The following is a 20987-nucleotide window of genomic DNA, read 5'->3' on the forward strand; positions in this document are numbered from 1 at the left end:
TGTGTGTGTGTGTGTGTGTGATCTATATGTGTGTGTGTGTGTGTGTGATCTATATGTGTGTGTGTGTGTGTGTGTGGGTGTGTGGGTGTGTATGTGTGTGTGTGTGTGTGTGTGTGTGTGTGATCTATATGTGTGTGTGTGTGTGGGTGTGGGTGTGTGTGGGTGTTTGTGTGTGTGTGTGTGTGGGTGTGTGTGTGTGTGTGTGATCTATATGTGTGTGTGTGTGTGTGTGTGTGTGTGTGTGTGTGTGTGTGTGTGTGTGATCTATATGTGTGTGTTACCCTCTGGGTCTCCGTTTAGTTCTCTGGATGGGGGAGGGGAGGGAGATACATGGCGAGAGGAGATCTGCAAAGGAGGAAAGAAAAGAGTGAACACACACACACTCGCGCACACACTCGCGCGCACACACACACATGCACTCACACACACACATGCACGCACACACACACTCACATATACTCACACACACACGCACACACACACACACACACATGCACACGCACGCATGTGGACATACGCATGCCTGTGCACACACACGCACGCACGCACAGCATGCAAAACCTTAAACAAATGCATACAGTGCAGGCATGTCCTCACACACATATAGATCTCACATGCGCACACACCTTCAGGCTGCGCTGACTCCCTGGACTGGTTGGGGTCTTCGATGATCTCAGCGTCGGTGACTGTCGTCCTGGCACCTCACCGCCTGGAGGAAAGAAATGAACAGCAATCCTAAACCAAGACAGTAACAACTGCAGTACAACTCTGACATTTTCTTCTTCTTTGCGCCCAACAGGGTAGTTGTTGGTGGTTTTAGTGTTTGTGTACGGTGTTTATGCACGTAAGGAATCTTCTGTATGTGTAAGTGTGTGTGTACCTGATACAGGTGACTTGGACCTGGGCACTCCAGGGCTTCTGGGTCCAGTGGCCTTAACAGGGGCAGATGACCGGGATGATTTCATCTTACACTCTAAGACAGATGCAAAGACCAAAATCAAAACAGAAACAAAAAAACGGAAATCCAAACTGCCTGCCTGATGGTTCTATGGTGTTATACAAACTAATACACAAGGATCTCTATGGTGTGCATGCGTGTGTGTGTGTGTTTTGTGGAGTGTTTGGCCCGTCACCATTAACAAACGCGACAGCAGTGGCTTTTCCTGCGTGTCCGATTGCGGCATCATCCTGGGCATAACGGAACTTCTCAGGGCCGCACGCGATGAATACATCGTCGTCGCCGAAGAAGTCCTGAAGGCTTGTGAGCTACAGCGAGACAGAAGGAGAAGGTCAGAATCATGAACGGCAGAATTCTGCCGTGGAGATCTTATCATACCAAACCCTCCCAGTCAGCAACTTTTAGACTGTTGTTTAAATCTGATAATTGTGGGTAATGCCCTGCATTTTTCCAAACTGATTTGATAACGTTTTGTAATTTACGCTTTCAGGAGCGATGCATTGTCAGCTCACCATTGGGGCATATAGAGGACTACCTCTGATTTGTGTCAGGATGGTGTTAAAATGTGCTGAAATTGTGAAATGCACACTTCACACACTCACACATATGATACTCAGGACAGCTGTTAATATATATGCTGAGCTTAGCAAAGAGCAGTGTTTAATTTCAGAGAGTCACTGGGAGGTTTAGTCTGCTGTTTCTTTCAGAAAATGGCAATGTCATTGATTAAGTACAGGAGTGCACATGCATGTGTGCACACACACACACACACACGTACACACTTCTGTCTCAGCAAGAACAAGTGAGTCTTTCAAGGATTCCCCTCTTTTTCTGCAGTAGAAAATGTGTGGCATACAAATGAACACTGGACTTCTCCTCTCACGCACGCGTGCGCATACACACACCACCTAGTGTGGTTGCTCCCTTGGCTGAGGCATTCAGAGAGTTCACTCAGGAGAAGAGGAGAGGAGAAAGGTTACCATGGCAACCGGCCCTCAGCCAGGAGCTCTGTTTGCAGAACTGGGATTTTCCTGCTCAATACACACACACCCACACAGACACACACACACCCACCCCCCACCCCCCACCCCCTGCTTACTAAGCAGTCACACTATAGTTTATGATGCATTTCCTCTACAGTTTGCTAGGGCACACTGTCCCACACATGCAGAAACAGAGGAGGACATGTGTCAGGGTACCGTGGCAGGTCGGGGTCTCTGAGCGCTGAGGGCAGATGCTACTCAGCAGGCTGGACTTCTAATCAGCCCATTCCTGCCTCATAAGTGCAAACACAGGCCTGCTTCCTTGATCAAAGCTTCAACACTCAAGAGCAGCATACAAGAACGAGAAGGATGCTAATAAAGTGACGAGCTACGTGCACATATTGTGAACAGATGAACCAAATGCTTAGTGGAAAACAAGACAAGCAAAGCCATTTCTTACGCACAGTGCCATTTTCTCCGGTTCTAATGTTCTGTATGTTCTAAGATTCCATAAAAATAAACTCGGTCTCATATCCGATTGCAGGGTTCGTATACCAGTGTGTGGACACCTCTGTGTCAACTGATCTGACATCCCGTCTGGCTGTTCCCATTACTAAAGTCTCAGTGAAAGGACAGGCGAGGCCAGAGAGATGTGGGAGCGTTGGAAGCTGGAGCTCAGGTTTATCTACAATGCACATGTGACCGTGTCCTCTCCTTTACGTAGATAGTGACAGTATTCTAAAGAAGAGGCTCTGCAGTTTGATAAAGGAAACTAATTACATATCTGGAAACGAATGACATATCGTGGGGGGGAGTCTGACTGCAAGTCATGCAACAGGAACCATTTAACGTGAGCTTGTCACTAATGTCAGTTCTGAGCAATATTAGCGCAGTCATGTGAATTGATGAGTAAAATAACAGGTTGGTATTGACTTACCAAAAGGGAATGTGCCAGTGTGGGCAAAGAGTGAAGAATGGTTCCACACTACAAAAGTGGTTACATAGCATTGACTAGTACACACACATCTTACCTGACCTGTGAAATCATTCTTATGCCCCATATACGATCAGAAAATGCCCCCACAGAGCAAAGCACACACACACACACACACACACACACACACACACACACACACACACACACACACACACACACACACACACACACACACACCTGCTTGCCATCCAGAGTGTACAGCTTCTTCACAGCTCCAGAGTCGAGCTTAATGGCCTCGGTGATATCAGCGAGCACCTGCTCAAAAGAGTGCGCCGTCTTCTTGTTCAGCAGTACCCTGACGGCCTTGCGCGGCTTCACTCCGCTCCGGATCACCGTCACCAGCTTGGGCTTGATGAAACCTTTGCTTTCCCTACCTTCGGCAGCTACCTGCTGGACTCCGCTCGAACCCTGCCGCCCCACCCCGACTCCGCCCCCTGGACCCGCCCCCAGTACCACTCCAGCCATTCGGGAACCCCAGTTAGGGTTCACGTTCTTGGTGTAGTCCACCTTCCTGAAAGGCTCATTGGATGCGCAGACGTAGCTCTCACCTGCAGGAGACGAGGGCTCAGTGTTACACGCGTAACTTTTATAGTCAAGCCTAATGAGTAGGTCGGCGATGAAAATTTATGACTTCACAAATTCTGTTACTTTGTCAACATGACTTTATTTGAAGCAACTATATTTTAATGTAAATTCCTTTTAAAAAACTATTCATGCGTCAATAGGAAGTCATTGTCTCAGGCAGTTCATATGTTTGTGCTCTAGCTGTCACAATATTTTGGAGGCTATTGTTTCAAATAAACATGGATAATGAATAATCGTGGACTAAAATTTCTTTTCAATTGAGAACCCATACTCTCAGTGTGATATCTGCACACAGTAATAAACCATTACACAGGTGAATCAAACAGTTTCTAGTAGGAAAAAAAGCACTAGCTCTGAAACGTTAAAATACAATTTTACATCTAGTTTTTCCAGTTGATCTCAGATCAGCTCTTCCGGTGTTGTTGTTTCTATTGGAATTGGTTTCCTTGTTAATAGGGAAATACGATGCGTCTTGGAAAACGGATTCTCTGTATTGATCTCAGGGCTATTGCGGTTCTACACCACTACAAGCACTTCAGATTTACGCTCCCAGGATAATTATCGAAAGCAAACGGACAGGACGAGTGTGTGCACACTTTATCTGGAAGACGGAAGGAGAGTCGCTTTAAGTTGAATTTCTGCAAATCGAAGCACTTACAGGATTCCGGCAAAGGAAAGCGCGCGCTGAAGCGGAGAGAGCGCGTGAGGGGCAGGAGAACACGAGACGGGAGACAAAGCGGGATGAATGTGTGAAATGTTAAGGGGGAACGGTGTAGTGTGAAATGAAATACGTCAAAATTGCATAAAAGGTATTTAAAAACGCGCTAATTGCATTAAAACATACTTAAAGAGCTAGATGGCGTTAATTCAACGATGCGGCATTACGACAAGAAATTAGAAAATGAATGAAATTATGAAATGGGGTTTGGCGACAATCTGTTCCTCTCTTATACTTGGAATGAACCTCAACGCTCTTTTGCTCTTTGTATCTGCGGAGATGAACCGAACTGTTTTATCACGGCTGAGGGGGCAAGTATAGTTTTATAGCGGAGCGCTAAAGTCGCTCACATCTTATACATATAATTTCTTTTCACATTTTATAAAATGAATCTTCTCATTCGTTGTAAAGGATTTATTTGACTAGAATGCGACCACTAGCGTCACGTATGGCTCCGCCCTCCCAGTATTACCGGAGTAGACTTGCTACGATCAGCGAATTTAACCGGTGGGGTTTTCTGTTGGGCTCGCCGTGTGTCTGTATGCGCACAAGCGCGTTTGTGTGTTCACTAATCTGCAATGTGCGTGATTTAAAATCGTACATCCCTTAACTCCGGGTGGATTCATGCACTTTAGCTGGTGAGACACGTGTTCGCTTTTGCTCCTTGTCTTACCTTCTACAAGATCGTCCAAGCTTGCAACCTTCTTTGCGCCATCGACAGTGTAGATATTGCGCACACCTTGTGGAAGGTGCAGGTTGTCCGCCAGCGAGCGGGTTAGCTCCGCGAGTAGTGCGTCCAGCGACCTGAAACGATCATTTGATACCGCGTAAACGAGCCCTTTGAAATACCGGTCTCCATTTCGGTAGAAGCGGACCTTCTTGGCCCGTTTCTCAGAGCTCAGTGCCTGGAGCGTACGGGTCCGGTAGAAGCTGCAGTTTGCGCTATGAGCCGGGCTCGGGACCAGGCTGCTCGCACGGGAGCCGGACGGCGACCCCGAACCGGTGGCGCGCGTGGAACGATGCGCCTTATCCCGTTCGTCGAAATGTTCTAGTTCAATGCTTCGGCTGAGAGACATTTCCGCTCGACAACCGACCTCTTCGATGCTCTGGACGGACGTTTTTTGATTGTTTTGTTGTTTTTTTTAATCGCAGGGCGATCCTGACAGGTCAGCAGTGTTTCACCGTAAAACCCGCTTTTGTAGAAAACACTATTCCCTCTCCCTGATCACATAGCACAATAACGGCGGTGTGTCACCGTATGCTGACCGGTTTTCGCGAGCGAGAGGAGCAGTACAGTACGCCAGCATGATTTACATTCAACACAAAAGTGCTACCTACGGTGCGCCGCTCCTTTTCGCCAATAGATTAGTCCTTTAACAAACGCGTCACCCCGAAATACTACGGGATGATCAAATCGTCTGGGATGTGCGGCCGGGAAAGGTTGAGGGAAATAATCCAAATAAATTCTGTTTGATCACAATCAAAGTTAGTAATAAATTAATGATTGTTCTTTGACAGCGTCACTCAGACGAGCAGCCAGCAGTTGTCTTGATGATGAGGCGATATCCTGCTTCATACCAACGTCAAAATTCCAGACTGGATGTTAAAGTCCCGGTAAAAAAAAAAGGATGCGATGGGCATTAGGATTCAAAAAGCGCCCTTTTTACCTGGGGGCGGATTGATGCTCCGTCACTGCAGGTACAAGGGTGCGCCGCGCTGTAGCCGGGCAGCATGGCCGCTGACGAGAGCGCGCAGACCTCTCCTCACCCTTTCTGCGCGACGTCCTAAAGCAGGTGAGCGCCCATTCGTGACCGCGCGTAAGACGCCTAGAGACTGTTATCCGCCGGGTCTTAGTGCACCCCGGGTAGCCTAGTTACGGATGCTGTAAAAAAAAAAAAAAAAAAAAAAAAAAAAAAAAAGATTACATGTATTTATTTTTAATGTAAGGGATTACATATTTTACAAATAGTTTCAGTTTCACAGAACAACCTAACAAAACACTTTATTGTGAATTAATGTCAAGCGTGCCGTGGTAAAGTGGAAATATTGCACAGCTTCCCGTTCCTGGGATTGCACATCAGAAACAGCCTCTCATGGTCCCTGAACACGTCGCCCTCACTGAAGAAAGCTCAACAGCGCCTCTGCTTCCTAACGGAACACAAGACGGCCACTATGTGCACGACCATCCTGCCGTGCGTGAGGCATCACTGTCTGGGGCAGAAACTGCTCTGCCTCAGACAGGAATTCACTGCAGTGGTTGTGGCGAAGACCACAGCGCGTTACTGGGTCAAGTGTTCCTGCCATCAAGGACATTTACACTTCCTGTTGGATCAGGAAGGATCTCTCTCACCCCATAAACAGTCTGTTTACTGGTCTCCTGTCTGGACGAAGGCTACGGAGCGTCCGGGCTAAGTCCTCTAAACGCATGAACAGTTTCTTTCCGCAAGGCGGTCCGCCTCCTAACCAGATCTGCAAAAAGGACACTTCCTTCAACTCGACTCCTGCATACATTTGCACAGTCTATTGTACCCAGTCACTTCACACCTGAGATTAAACCTCGCGATCTTTAATATGCACACATTGAAATGTCGCGGTAGCAGCCACAAACGTGCACTATACAATAACGGCAAAGGAACAAACCTAAACCCTATTAATATTGTTCTACCGATCCTGTTCTTAGTGATTGTTTATCTGCTGTATATAGATTTGCAGTTTATCAGTAGTGTTGGGTACAGTTTATAGTGTGTGTTCTATTTTCTTATTACGTATTTATTTGTACTGTTTTCACTATTGTCTGCTGTTATAACAAGTGTAAAACCATGTCCTGAATACATTTTTGTTCTTCACTCAAGATCTTTTGAGAAGGAATGGCAAAGTTGACCTTTACCGTAAAAAGCGCAAATATAATTACATTTAAATTATGCCGCCCATTTCGCTTTGTATTTTTAATCATCTATTTGAATGTTTTGAAACACTCAGGGTGTTTGTTGCCCAATTAAAATAAAGTGAATTTTTATGAGGTGAAATTTAAATTATTTTTAAATGCCTGTTAAAGACATTTTACAGTACGAGAAAAAAGCCTGAGAAAATTAGGTTAAACTGGACCTCATGAAACCTATGAAATCAGACAATCGTCCAATAAACCGATTCAACGGTCGTATTATTTAGCAACTTGACCGGTTGTTCGCAATACTGACGATGATGTGCACGAAATATGAACGGCTGAATGAGATGGTGACCTGTCAAATGAGATTGCTTTAAAAAATCTTTGAAGATGATCTTTCACAATAAAACGAAGAGAATGAAAGGACGGTAGGAAGCCCTGATTCATGAACAAAAGCCAGGCAGACGAGAGGGTGAGGCACGAGCAGGAGCCTGGTCACGTGTCGCAGTAGCTACTGGACCTTAAACTCCCATCTTGCGCTCATTTCGCACACATCTCGACAGATGTTTTATGGTTTATATCGGAGTCTCAAACATAAGGCCCTCGACTTGATGTAAGCCTCTCTTTCTAAAAGAATAAATTATATTTTCTGGTAATGAATTGCAGACTGTTAATCGGATTTGTATGTGATAGTTGTGTTATTGTAACGGATAAAACAACTCTACCAGTTCTCTTAATCCAGCCCAATATAATCGTCATACCGAAGCAAAACAAATCCCATGCATGAAACAAGAAGACACCCAATGCTCACATAAAATATAACTTTAATTGTATAATTCATTTTCACTTTAAAACAAACAAACAAAAAAATGCACACGACCACTTGGGTCTCCGGGCTCTAGTTTCACCCCAAATACACAGAAGTTACAGTGTATTCTATCGGGATGACCAAAGCATGCACACATCAAACGCTTTAAAATGTCGTGTGCACACGACTATCCGCCCTCATCTCGCTGTTCTCTCACCACAGTATCCTCGGCCGAGGAAATGCACGCCGCTCCTGCAGCGGATCAGACGAACTCAAGCTCTAGACCAATTTATGGTCCTCGACGAGACGTACTATCGGATTCTTAACGTTTGAACGTATTTTTCCCCCTGTTTCGTGTAGACTACGAGCTCTGTCCAACCCAGTTGCGTAGTCTTCATCCAGGCACAGAGGCACGGTGAGAGGAGACCCGCAGCTCTGTGCTCCCTAGTTGCTTCGACCATGCGCTGTGGTGGCTCAGTGGTTAAGATTTTCGCCTACTAATCTTAAAATTGCAAGTTCAAGCCCCACCACTGTCGAGTTACCACTGTTAGGACCCTGAGCAAGGCTCTTAACCCTCACTTGCTTAAATTGTATTTACTCGTAATTGTAAATCAATGCCGTAAAAAGAAAAACATGCTGGTATTTTCATACTTCTTTCATCACCAAACGCGCCACCTCCCTCACTCACATCTATAAACAATCTCAAATATATATTTCATACCATTTTATACCCCCAGAGCGAGATATTTCAAATTACACCAGTTGTATTATCGATGCTTAATTGCGATTTTAGTCCGATTTAACATAATGTGGCCCGTTGCCTCAACTGAGTTTGACACCCGAATCTATACTATTTTGTGTCCACGAGAGGGCAGTCTTCTTCCTATTTTACACAGATTAGAGGACCACCGCATGCCTGACACGAATTCACAATAAGGTGATTTGTCCCTGATCCTGAATTCGTGTGCTGGCGGGCTGCAGCACTGCAGCACTGCACCACGTCTTCCTGTCTGGAGCACATATGATCTGAGCTTCATAAGTAGCGGCAGAATTAAATCGATCTTGTCTGAGCAGGGAAAACGATCTTGTGGGCAGTCCGACGTAACGTGCTGAGCAATAGTCTGGGTGTAGAAGGGAACAGCCGGCTTCCCCATTCAAACGCGGTTGACTTTCGCAAAAGCAGATTTCAACTGTTAAACCAGTCAAAACGCCACTGATTTACGATGATTTTTGAAGCACTCCGACAGCGCGAAAAGTAGCATTTTGTAATAAGGTATTGAAAGCAATCTGCGTGTTTTGAACACCCAATACATTTGCACATTATTCAGTCAAACATTGTTGAACGAGACCAGGCCAGACTAATTCACCACAGATCTTCTCATAAACGAATCCCACTTGCTTATACACGACTGTGAATATTCCACAGTGATGTTCTGAACAGTACAGTTTGATTGTGCCATTTTATTTGATTTCAACGTGTGAGAACGTCTCAGTCTTTGTTTGTACTCACAGAAGGTACAGTTCAGCGTATGTGATCCTCTTCGCCCCCGACACGGCCTACGTGTGACCCAGTGAAACCACAACTTCTGTCCCTGAAAAGCCTCTAGATCTTTTGATCGTCCGCTGTGACATCACATTGAATTGTGCTCAGGCCCCGCCTACTGAGCTCTCTGTCAAATGAGGAAGAATTGATGCATTTTCGTATATTTGCATATTTCATATATTTGCATTTCATATTTTGGAACGCACACCAGAAACATGACTATGTGAAAACGTGCCAATTGCCAATCTTCCCACTCACATTTGTTTTTAATAACCTTATTCATGATGGTTGCTTGGTTTGTTTTTGTAAGGTTTTTTTTTTTTTTTTATTGTTTTACATGAACTATTCTATCAATGGAAAGATCGTGCCCCGAAGGCGTGAGTCGTCCGGGCGTCAGATACCGCCGACAGTAGGTTTCTGGTTCTACATCGGAGCGCATGTAGCTGCTTGTGAGTATTCTTTCTTATTTCCGTTGTGAGAAGTGTGCGTCAGACACACAAAAACAGATGCATAAATAAACACCAACACTTATAGCTATACCTACCTCCCCATATACATGTGCACCTCACAGTTTCTCACAAATGTACACACACGACGCTCCAACCTTTTAACTATGAACCTTCAGCACGCCGTGCTGAACATTCCGTTTCTTTGAACACTGTGGCCGAATTGCATCTGAACTCTCCACTGTTCTGACCGACACCCTGAAGAGAGACAATACTACAGTAGCAACGTTACAGTCCTTTACCAACCTCTATCGAACAAACGTTGAGGATAAAACCGTGCTGAATACGTTTGCGAGTGGGCAGACCGTGACGCTGTTGTCAGACGCCCTCTGACCTTTCCATCCGAGTCCTGTCAAAGCAGAAACGCCGCACCAGCAAAGACACTAGTGTATAGTGATTGCTTTAGTTACAGGTTATCACCATCTTGTAACTCGGAGGCACTATGGGGCTTGCGGTAAACTAGGAGTGTCCAACTCTGATCAATCTGAATCCATCTCCAGGACTGGCGTTCGTCACATATAAATCCCTCACCCACACACACCAACACATATACACGTCAGCGTGCACGTTGAGTCACATTACATTTATGGCTTTCCCACAAGACCACACCAGTGAATTTGACCATGATGCAACTGAAGCTCGTCCACAGAAACTAGAACACATCATGAGTTTATTTTAGTTACATGTGACCCAAGACATCTTGGTCTCAACAACAACTCTGTCTGACTTGTCCCCTATAACATTAAAATGCACCTGGGACACTTGTATGACAACTTGACAGTTAAAACAATTAAAACATAACTTGCCACCTCCATATTTTAATAATATATTGTATATATATTTATCTCTTTTTCCCAGTGGGTTTTGTCATAAAATAAATCAATAAAAGAAATACTATCTAGCTTGTATCAGGTATATACTATTGCTTTGTGTTGCATTATTGTAATCCATTCTAACAGCATGGTTACACTGGTAATAATATTTGTTTGGAATCTCTCAAACATTTTAATATGAGAGAGGCTGATTGTCTTAAACTGCTCTCGCAGCTAAATTCATGAAGTAAATCACAAAGGCCAATTTAGGATGTGCCCTCCTGTACCTAGGCTATTTATAGTGTTCCTGACCTTTCTGGCAGAATCTCACCATCCTATCATCAATCAGAATCTCACCATCCTATCATCAATCAGAATCTCACCATCCTATCGTCAATCAAGTTCAAAGGGCCTTGTGCAGCAGCAGGGCTTGGTTGAGTACTGTCTGCAGGGAAGAGAGACAGCCTGGAGAGACAGCCTGGAGAGACAGACTGGAGAGACAGGCTGGGGAGACAGGCTGGGAGGGGGATAAGCCAAAGAGATGGGCCGGTTACACCTGCAGCCTATTTAAGCTGTATAAGCTTTTCTTTCATTAGACTACCAGATCCCCCAAAGACCTGCCAGGGAATCCAGTCACACACGGCTGAAAAGCATCGAAACGAAGAAAGTGGGACTGGCAGTTTGTTTTCGTGTGTTTGTTTCCATCCGAGAGTCAAAGGAGCTGTGTGTCCTAAACTCCTGTCTACCTTGGACTTCATCCCTCCCTGCCTTAGGGGACATCCACGCCTAACCTCTAAACAAATGACAGCAGTGTCTCCAGTGTGTCCTAGACGCCAAGATCTAAAATATGTGCATAACCTTCCATACTTTAGCCACTTTTACTAAAGTCTAGGTTTGAGCCAAAATCTTATTCAAACACACAACTACAACAGCAATGGTACTTTAAAGGTTGCTTTTATCTTGTCTGGTTTGAGAAAGGTCGTAATATAGGCTAAAGATTAATTCCCTTTATTTCTAGTTTTACGGATGACTTTTCTGCTTGTGTTGGAGTATTTTGTGTGCCACTGCATAGGCGCACGGATATGGTATGCCTCTCTGTGTGTGTTTTTGTGTGTGTGTATGTGTGTGTGTGTGTGTGTGTGTGATGTGGAGGAGGAAATCTAACAACTAACACCTGAGGTTTTTTTTCCCCATTATCACAATTAGATTTTTGTGTTCCCTGTCGTGCCATGGACATGTGTGTGTGAATGTGTGTGTTTGGGTTCCCTAAGAGTTAGGCAGATTGTCACAGTGATTAACAGAACAGTTCTGTTACTAAAATGTTCTAGCTGATGACATCATGGTCTGTCCACCCTAAGCTGGAGGACATCAGATAGGCCAGGCCTCTTCTGCAGCGCCTGATAGGAAAAACAGAAAAAGTCATCCAGTGTATTTCTTCTATCAATGCACAGCAGCACAAGGGTCATGCCGAATATCAGACGATCAGTCCTAAATCAAGCATTCCCAGGTCTGGGTATCCGGGTTCAAATCCAGTCCAGGTGTTTGTAATTACTGAGCAATTACTACAGTTATTAACCGACAGCCTAAAATCAGCGGGTTGCCTTTAAGTATGAGGGGCACGCAGCCTTATGACCTCTGCTGTGTGGGCTAGTCTCACTTCGGGTCTGTAGCACAGGGTGAAACACACTACACAGCGCAAAGGAAGGTAGAAAAAGAAACGTCACCTGCAGACTGTCCACGATCTCGTCGAACATCCTCTTTGCTTCTTCAGTTTCAGAGTCCTGGAAGTAATCTGCAATACCCGTCTGCACAACCACACTCTTCAGCTTTACGCACACACCTGGGGGAAAGAGAGAGACAACCAGTTAACACAGAAATGTGGTGTGCACATGCGTGTGTGTGTAGTGCTCACTGTTAAAGTGCAGCAGGGCTCTAGCAGTGACAGGTGTGGAGGTGAACACAAGCGCGCGTGTGTGTGTGTGTGTGTAGTGCTCACTGTTAAAGTGCAGCAGGGCTTTAGCAGTGACAGGTGTGGAGGTGAACACAAGCGCGCGCACGTGTGTGTGTGTGTGTGTGTGTGTGTGTGTGTGTGTGTGTGTGTGTGTGTGTGTGTGTAGTGCTCACTGTTAAAGTGCAGCAGGGCTTTAGCAGTGACAGGTGTGGAGGTGAACACAAGCGTGTGTGTGTGTGTGTGTGTGTGTGTGGTGCTCACTGGTAAAGTGCAGCAGGGCTCTAGCAGTGACAGGTGTGGAGGTGAACACAAGCGCGTGTGTGTGTGTGTGTGTGGTGCTCACTGTTAAAGTGCAGCAGGGCTTTAGCAGTGACAGGTGTAGAGGTGAACACAAACGCGTGTGTGTGTGTGTGTGTGTGTGGTGCTCACTGGTAAAGTGCAGCAGGGCTCTAGCAGTGACAGGTGTGGAGGTGAACACAAGCGTGTGTGTGTGTGTGTGTGTGTGTGTGTGTGTGTGTGTGTGTGTGTGTAGTGCTCACTGGTAAAGTGCAGCAGGGCTCTAGCAGTGACAGGTGTGGAGGTGAACACAAGCGTGTGGAGCTGCTGCAGTCCGTCCCTGCAAAGCTCTGTTGCCCCCTCCTGGCTCATCTCACTCATGTGGTCCAATTTCAACACACACAGACCCGGGCAGTTCCTCACTGTGGAGGGAATGGTCGAGGTGATGAGGGGAGGATGGACAGACAAAGAAGCAGGCAGATGAAAGACAAAAAGAACAATGAATGGCGAAAGCCGATGACTGACTAAAGGGGAGACACAATTTCTCCAAATGCATGCGAATATTTGTTTTGCACAGCATTTAGTGAAAATACAGCTCGGTTCCATAGCCACGGCCATCACTTCCTCACCCAATGAGGCAAGTCCTTGGATTCTGCACCCAGCCCCGCCCACGCCCACCTGCTGCAGGTTGGGCCAACACCGACCGATGGTCTGCAGGCAGCGGTTACTGAAGCGACTGGGCTGTTGGCTGAGAGGCACAAAATCAAAACCCATTAGTGATTCAAAAAGAGGAACAGCAAACACTGTGAACCAGCTGCAAGATTCAATATTATTACCTCTTACATTAGCTGAGTGTGTGATAACGGTACTGCTGGTACCAGTAGTGCTGTATGCAGGCTGATTATGATGATGGTGATGAAGACTCACCATGGCTGCAGCGGTGCTACGAACAAGCCGGTGATGTCTCGGCATCCTGCAGCCAAAGCCCATAGCACCTCCTGCCCAACGGGGTCTGACGAGCTCCTGAAATCTCACAAACACCAGGTGTCCGATTCATACCGCTGGAATTCACCGGCCATGCCGTTGTTCAAATGGTGCGTCTGCTCTCCTGTGAATGCGTGGCGAAGTACGCTGGATGTGTTTACTTGCTTTTGTGACGCACCTGTATGTAAGGGCGTGCAACGCTCTGGAGTGACAGCTGACCAGCCACAGGGTCCTGTCCGTCAAAATGTTGGGGCAATGGGAGATGGCCAAAGACGTAAGACTCCGCCCTGCTGATTTTAGCACCGCCTCCAACCCCACTTCCAGACAGCCCCTTCATAGAAGAGAAAAGAAAGGAAAGACTTCACTGATGATGCGATGATGCTTTGTATGCGCGGTAATGGTTTGTTTGTAGGTACACTGCACCACGGGGCTTGTAACAGATGACATACTCAAAACACACTCACGAAGGCTTCTTTCAACAGCCAGTTGGGGACTGGGACTTACACTTTGATCAATGTGTGTGTGTGTTTGTGTTTTGTGTGTCCGTGCGTGCATGTGTGTGTTACTGTTTGCATGTGTGTTTGCATGTGTGTTTGTATTTGCATGTGTTTGTGTGTATGTGCGTGTGTCTTTGGTGTGTTTACCTTGTGCTCTTCAGATATTCCTCTTTAGTCTCTTTTCTGTGGCGGGATCGAGGTTTGAGGTTTTGCAGGACAAGAAACTGTGTCTGACTACACCAGTGAGACAGAGTCACCAAGAACTACACACACACACACACACACACACACAAACACATCATTTGAGGACTGGAACACCATGTGCATGTACGTGTATGTGTGTGTACATGCCCAACAATTGACACAGAACTGTCCTACCCTGGATGAGATTCGTGTGTTCTCTAGTGTTACTCTGGTCCATACTGCAGGGTGACGGGCAACACTCCACCAATCCCTACATACCTGTAGCACGCACACACACACACACACACACACACACACACACACACACACACACACACACACACACACACACACACACACACACACACACAAAGAGTTAATTATACTCAGTCAAACTATATAAATCACAAAATGGATCAAATATAAACCAAACACACACACACACACACACATACACACACACACACAAAGAGTTAATTATACTCAGTCAAACTATATAAATCACAAAATGGATCAAATATAAACCAAACACACACACACACACACACACACACACACACACACACACACACACACACACACACACAATACACACACACACACACACACACACACACACATACACACACACACACACACACACACACACACCTGTGCAGCAATGAGGAGGGAACGTGTGTCCAGGTAGGTGAATACACAGAAAAGCCACGCCCTCATCCTCATTTGCTCTGAACACATCATTGATTCGTCAGGTCTGTTGTCATGGCGACAAGTCAGGCTGTGGAAGGCATGCTCTGTGCAAGACCAGTACCACAAAGAAAGCAGAAAGATTAATTTCATGAAGCCAAACATTTCTATTAAAGTAAGTCTGTTACTGTGTGTGTGTGTGTGTGTGTGTGTGTTACCCGTCTTGCTGTACATTCTGCAGTGTTGTTGCAGGTCCTCCTGGGATTCCATTGTGTAGATAGACCAGCTGTCCGAGTCGTCCTCGGGCCCTGGCTGTGTGTGGGGGGTCCAGCAGGGAGACGGAGGGGCCCTCTCCCTCTCCGGCCCCTCGGGACCTCCGCACAGCATATGGTAACACTGTGTATCAGGAGGGGTCTGCACCCCCTCCCTGTCCACCTGACACCCCCACGACCCCAGGGACAGTGTCCACAGCCTCCTGCCAGCACTGCCCCTGCGTGCGAGACACACCAGGGACAACACGTCACCCACAGTCCTGTGCTTCTGCACCTAATACTAAAGCCAACTGGGATCCATCAACATTTTGAAACTGAATGTATTAGGATCTTGAAATGTTTAGACTTGTTTAATGAACGTCAGTGTTCAAAAGCTGCACTAAGGCTTATATTTGTAACGAATGCCAGATTGCCGAAGGGCGTGGAGCAGGACGCACAGACTCTCTCGATGTAGTGAAACATTTAATGATACAACATGTAACAGACAACTGTGGCACTCACACATGACATTAACAGAGAACATAAACACACCTAACCCTAACAACAACAATTGTAACATGTACATAGACTAGACAAACACGGATACTAACATAAGCTTTGTTACAATGACCAACAGAGAGGGACGTACTGACAGGGGTTTAAATAGATTAACAAACACTGACACTTAACCCCGTACAGGTGCGTGCCTTCACGGGGGCGTGGCCATAGACAAGAGTGAACCCCCTTTCACAGGGCAGGCCGTACCACGTGTCCCATGACAATATTTTTTTTGAAAGATAAGAGTCTAGTTCTGCATGCTTCCTTTTTCTTTCATAGTCTTTCACAGCTGTTTTGTTTCTGAACATAAACATAATGATGTGCCTGGTGAACAGATCAATATGCATTTCCTCATTTGACTGAGGTGTTAATTAATGTTACATCACTATTATGAAAATGCCATTTTTTGAAAATGCAGTTAGGAAAGCTAACATTGACATGCAAGCATTCTTTCCACTTTCCACTGAAACAGGGACAAACTCGTCTTCAGGGTGCTGTGATAAAAAGCTACTGAAATGTACTATTAGCCAAACGTCACCATTGTTACTACATCATGTTCTCTGTGTTAATGTGCTTACTGTAGAGATGCTAGAGTTACCTAGTAATGGCACTGCCCCAGGCATCACAGCGAGGGTAGCAGCGCTTGGACATGCCTGATACACTGTAGCTCCTCTGTCAAGGAGGGGATGAACACGGAATGACATTAAGTTAGGAGCCCTACGAAGAACTACAAAACTACAGAAAACTACAGAAATCTTTTATCTGTAGGCAGTAATAATATTAAGCATAATAATAATAAGATAATGATAATAATAATAATAAATAAATAAAAACAAATCACCAAGATTTTCTGGATTTTCCTGCTCTCCAAGACCCACCGCTGGGCATCTATCATCTAGGCTAATTTTATATGTTTATGTTTTTTTTTTTACTTGCCACGTAAGTTTAGAATATTCTAGAGCCGCCCGTTCTACAGGCAGAAGTGCCAATGACAGTGCTTTACTGGATAGATGCAGATCCAGATCCTACCTGGTGCACGGCTGTGTGGGGCATAGCAGCGCGAGTGGGCGCCTGGGAGCAAGCGTGCAGGTCCTGTAGCCGCCTCTCTGCACGCTCCGCCCTCTCCAGCAGATCCTCAATGAAGCCCTGCAGGCGGAGCTTAGCACCCGCTTCCCTGAATGCGGTCTCTCGTACAAACCTGTCCAACTCACAAACCTCTCTGGTACACACACAAAACACACACACACACACACACACATGCATGACTCTGCCAATATACTGCTTTCTTTCCAAAACCTAGCCAGCTCACTCACTCTAATTATACACACATTCTTGAACACGTTCACATTACAAATGTATTCATTTGAATCATTTCTCGTGTATCCTTTATGGAAAGTTTATTTGACATGTGTGAGACACGTAAGCATATTTCTGAGAAATGGCTTCACTAAATAAACTGAACTCAAAGACCTCCAGACTGTGTGAGTGTGTTGCATCACTCCACAAAGTGCCCCAGAGTCCTGCCCTACTCTACTGTCCAATTTCTCATCAGGCAACGAAGCAGGCTCCCACAGAAATAGGCCTTAAAAAATGCTGCCATGGCAACGGAAGACTAAAGCGTCGTCCCATAACTCATACTTACAGTACTGCATCCCTCGTTTGTGCATGCCCATTTAGATGTGCAAGGATGTAGGGCATCCCAGTTCTTTCATTTCCCCCAACGGCAGTGCTCATGAGCGCCCTCTATGAGCACTTGAGGCACCCGGCTTGCAAGTCTACCCCAGACTACACTTTTGTGAAGGCTATTAGCCAAGTTCCACTGTGATCCTGTGATGTTCTGCACATTTCGGTGCAATCTGCTCAACATCATAGCAGCGCTAATCAAAAGCCCTTTTACAAACTCAAAAGCTGTTATTGTGTTGCCATATAGCCAGGGTCAGGATTTTGTCAGGATGACATTTTTAAATGTTTCTCACTTTCAAATAAATATGAGAAGCATGCACTCTCTCTCTCTCTCTCTCTCTCTCTCTCTCTCTCTCTCTCTCTCTCTCTCTCTCTCCCCCTCTCTCTCTCTCTCTCTCTCTCTCACACACACACACACACACACACACACAGACACACACACACACACACACACACACACACACACACACACACACACACACTCTTACTGATGTTTGAGGTCAAGCTGCTCCTCCCTCTCCATCAGCTCCTGCCTCAGGCTGGCCAGCATCTCCACGGAGACCTCCACCTGCTGGGCCAGCTGCGCCGCCCTCTCCTCCGCCTGCTGCCTCTCGCCCTCCATCCTCTCTCCCTCCATCCTCACCTTGCTCACCTCCGCGCTCCTCCACTTCACCTCCTCCCGCAGTGCCTCCAGCCGGACGGCCAGCCTCTCCTGGACCTCAAGGGCCAGCCTCTGCAGCCTGGCCTCCACCTCCGGCCTGCCCGGCCACGGCGCACTCGGCCGGGCTAAGCCTCGGCCGGACGCGGCCTCCGCACCCCCTGGCCCGGAACTCACCGCCACGGTTACCATAGGAGAGAGGGAGGGAGAGAGAGGAGGAGAAGCACGCCCCCGGACGAGGAGCTGGCTGAGAGGAATGGTGGTGGAGGAGGCCAGACTTAGCCTATCCAAAAGCTCCAAATATAAGGGGTGGTTCATCTCATTGTTCCCCTGAGGAGAGCACTGCTGCTGGGTGGGAAAAGTCGTCAGGGCCCCCTCTGAGTTCCTTCTGGTAGTGAGACAGATCCTCTGGCAGGTGTGGCTGCATGTCTGCAGATCTCCAAAGCCGCATGCCTGTCCACAGTCAGGACAATGCACTGACAGTTCACTGGTGGTCATTGTTCTATACACACACACACACACACACACACACACACACACACACACACACGTGCACACACACGAACAAAACAAACATTCAAGTTCAGGTTGTTAGAAAAGTCTGTTATATTTATTTAGTCTTAATAGTTACATTCAGATATCTTTCCTTTCTGAATAAGCCTTGTATTTATTTTCAGAGATAGTGAAGCCACAATGCGATGAAACGGGACAGTGTGGAGTAGTAATTAGGTCACGCTATGCGCTCTGTTCAGTACCGCGTGGAGGTGGTGGTACCTCCCGCGCCACACACACACACACACACACACACACACACACACACACACACACACCTTGGCTGTGTGAAACCGAATAACCGTGAACAACAGACTCTCCATCTTTCTCTCTCGCTCTCTCCATCATTGCATCAATTACATATTGAATACAGCACGAAATCAATCACGCTCTCTAGAAGTCACGTTTAATAAACATTCCGTTTTTACCGCTCGGTAGGCCTATGTTGGATTTTCTTAGACTCATACTTAACTTCTTTGGTTTATTCGTCACCGTATTGTCCTATGATATCGGTGAGGAAGCACACGCGTCCGCGCGTCTGTCGGTGTGAAAATGCCAAGTGAGATCTGCAGGAATGTAGACAGCGAGTGCACGCGCTCCCCGGGACAGCACGTTATGCACGCTAGAATGGCACGCAGACAAAGCCGCTGCCATCTCATATGGCCCAATGGCGCAAGACCCTGGTCAGAATTCCCCGCTGAAGCGGCGCTGAATTTTGAATTCGGTCCTTGAGATATTATTCGACCTACAATAAGAAAAACTGTTCCGTTTCCATCTGCAGCCAATAATGCATTTTCCATCTGTGTAGAATACACAAACCTGCAGCGTGAAGTGCGCTCTACATGCATTACAGTAATTGCATATATACAGTGTAGTGTGTTTTACATCATACTGCGAAATTATTTACGTTACTCTCAAGGGTCACAAATTGAGGAAACGTCGGAAGGAACCGGTCTGCCACATTGGCTGTGTAGTTCTTCTACCGGAAAAGCGGTTCGTCCCGTGTGTCCTATACGGACAACCCGACCCAGCCCAACTGAACTCACCTTCTTCATTTCAGAAAAAAAACCCAAAAACAAACCAAGCCCAACTAAACTATTTCTCATGCTGAAAAGCGCGTGCTAATGACCGGACACCCGCTTAAAACGGATCCATATATAAGTGGAAACATACTTACTCAGTTTCCCCGCGTACTCCCACCGCACTGGCAGCTTCAGCTCACGGACGCCTGGGCACGTCAGGTGACGGCGACGGCTCCGGAACCTTTGCTGTATCCTTCCGTTGCTCTTCGTCGTGTCCGAGCGCGCAGAGGTCCGCGCGCGGCTCCAGCGGGTTCGGTTCTGAGAACCGTTCGTGACGTCACTCACCGAGTGCGGTCGAAGCCACGTGCTGTCCGTTCATCAGACGGCTTGGGAGGGACGTTAAAGGGAACCGGGCGCTCAAGCCCGGAACAGCCTCGCAGCTGCACGGCTCTGTCCTGGATACGCGGGGTGCTGAAGCGGCACTGCACTGATGATACTCATGATTCGTGGGTGGACTGAAGATGTCGGTCTTTAAAAAAAAGAAAAAAAAGAAAACACGATTACGTCAACAAATAAGATTATATCGATTAATAGCGATAACAAATGACTCTATGTACCCGTTTTTCACGCAATTAAAGGTGGATTGGCTGACACGTTTTTAAAAAAGAGAACGCACAGTTTCAATTAAGGTCTCCGAGACCTGTACAGAGCAGTGCCGTGTCAAGGATTGTATGGCAGGAGTACACTATGGCGAGGAATGCGAATGGAGGAATGAGAAATGGATCTGTAGTCACAGAGCACTAAACTATATAGGTAACATTTTTACGTGGAAACGAAAGACATGATTCATTTGGATCCAAGGATGGATAATGATTACGCGAATGATCGTGC

At 46.5% G+C, this 20987-nt stretch overlaps 2 protein-coding genes across 4 annotated transcripts in view; both read right to left on the reverse strand.

Annotated features, from left to right (window-relative positions):
- LOC113570286 (serine/threonine-protein kinase DCLK2-like) overlaps positions 1-6000 on the reverse strand; it is a 14122-nt gene extending 8122 nt beyond the window's left edge. For both annotated transcript variants that reach the window (XM_035521689.1, XM_035521690.1), the window contains exons 1-6: positions 4915-6000; positions 3116-3486; positions 1134-1266; positions 881-973; positions 627-709; positions 282-345 (exon numbers count right to left, since the gene is read on the reverse strand). In XM_035521689.1, the coding sequence (XP_035377582.1) occupies positions 282-345; positions 627-709; positions 881-973; positions 1134-1266; positions 3116-3486; positions 4915-5317 (1147 nt within the window). In that variant the 5' untranslated portion in view covers positions 5318-6000. The remainder of the gene's footprint in view (positions 1-281; positions 346-626; positions 710-880; positions 974-1133; positions 1267-3115; positions 3487-4914) is intronic.
- A 5732-nt stretch (positions 6001-11732) lies between these two features.
- On the reverse strand, positions 11733-20569 carry si:ch73-290k24.5 (F-box only protein 41). Of its 2 annotated transcripts, XM_026998698.2 has the most exons (14): positions 20252-20569; positions 18353-19024; positions 17211-17400; positions 16780-16853; positions 15591-15862; positions 15337-15479; positions 14881-14964; positions 14650-14765; positions 14184-14336; positions 13949-14044; positions 13651-13769; positions 13285-13443; positions 12519-12634; positions 11733-12191 (listed from the first exon to the last, which is right to left on the reverse strand). In XM_026998698.2, the coding sequence occupies exons 2-14, from the start codon at positions 19018-19020 to the stop codon at positions 12132-12134; spliced, it is 2250 nt and encodes a 749-aa protein (XP_026854499.2). In that variant the 5' UTR covers positions 19021-19024; positions 20252-20569; the 3' UTR covers positions 11733-12131. The 2 variants fall into 2 exon arrangements, with proteins under 2 accessions (XP_026854499.2, XP_035377434.1); XM_035521541.1 differs by lacking the exons at positions 11733-12191; positions 12519-12634 and having other exon boundaries at positions 13377-13443; positions 13700-13769.
- Between the last annotated feature and the right edge of the window lie 418 nt (positions 20570-20987).

This window comes from Electrophorus electricus, chromosome 22, assembly GCF_013358815.1.
Source record: "Electrophorus electricus isolate fEleEle1 chromosome 22, fEleEle1.pri, whole genome shotgun sequence".
NCBI classification, from domain to species: domain Eukaryota; kingdom Metazoa; phylum Chordata; class Actinopteri; order Gymnotiformes; family Gymnotidae; genus Electrophorus; species Electrophorus electricus.

What these genes read in the sequence shown, in the direction of transcription:
- si:ch73-290k24.5 (XM_026998698.2), bottom strand. Translation starts at nt 19,020, where the DNA reads ATGACCACCAGTGAACTGTCAGTGCATTGTCCTGACTGTGGACAGGCA. An exon ending in CCCACACAGCCGTGCACCAG is followed by an intron (nt 16,854 to 17,210) that starts GTAGGATCTGGA and finishes CCTCCTTGACAG; the next exon opens with AGGAGCTACAGTGTATCAGG. An exon ending in TTGCACGCCCTTACATACAG is followed by an intron (nt 14,045 to 14,183) that starts GTGCGTCACAAA and finishes GTGAGATTTCAG; the next exon opens with GAGCTCGTCAGACCCCGTTG.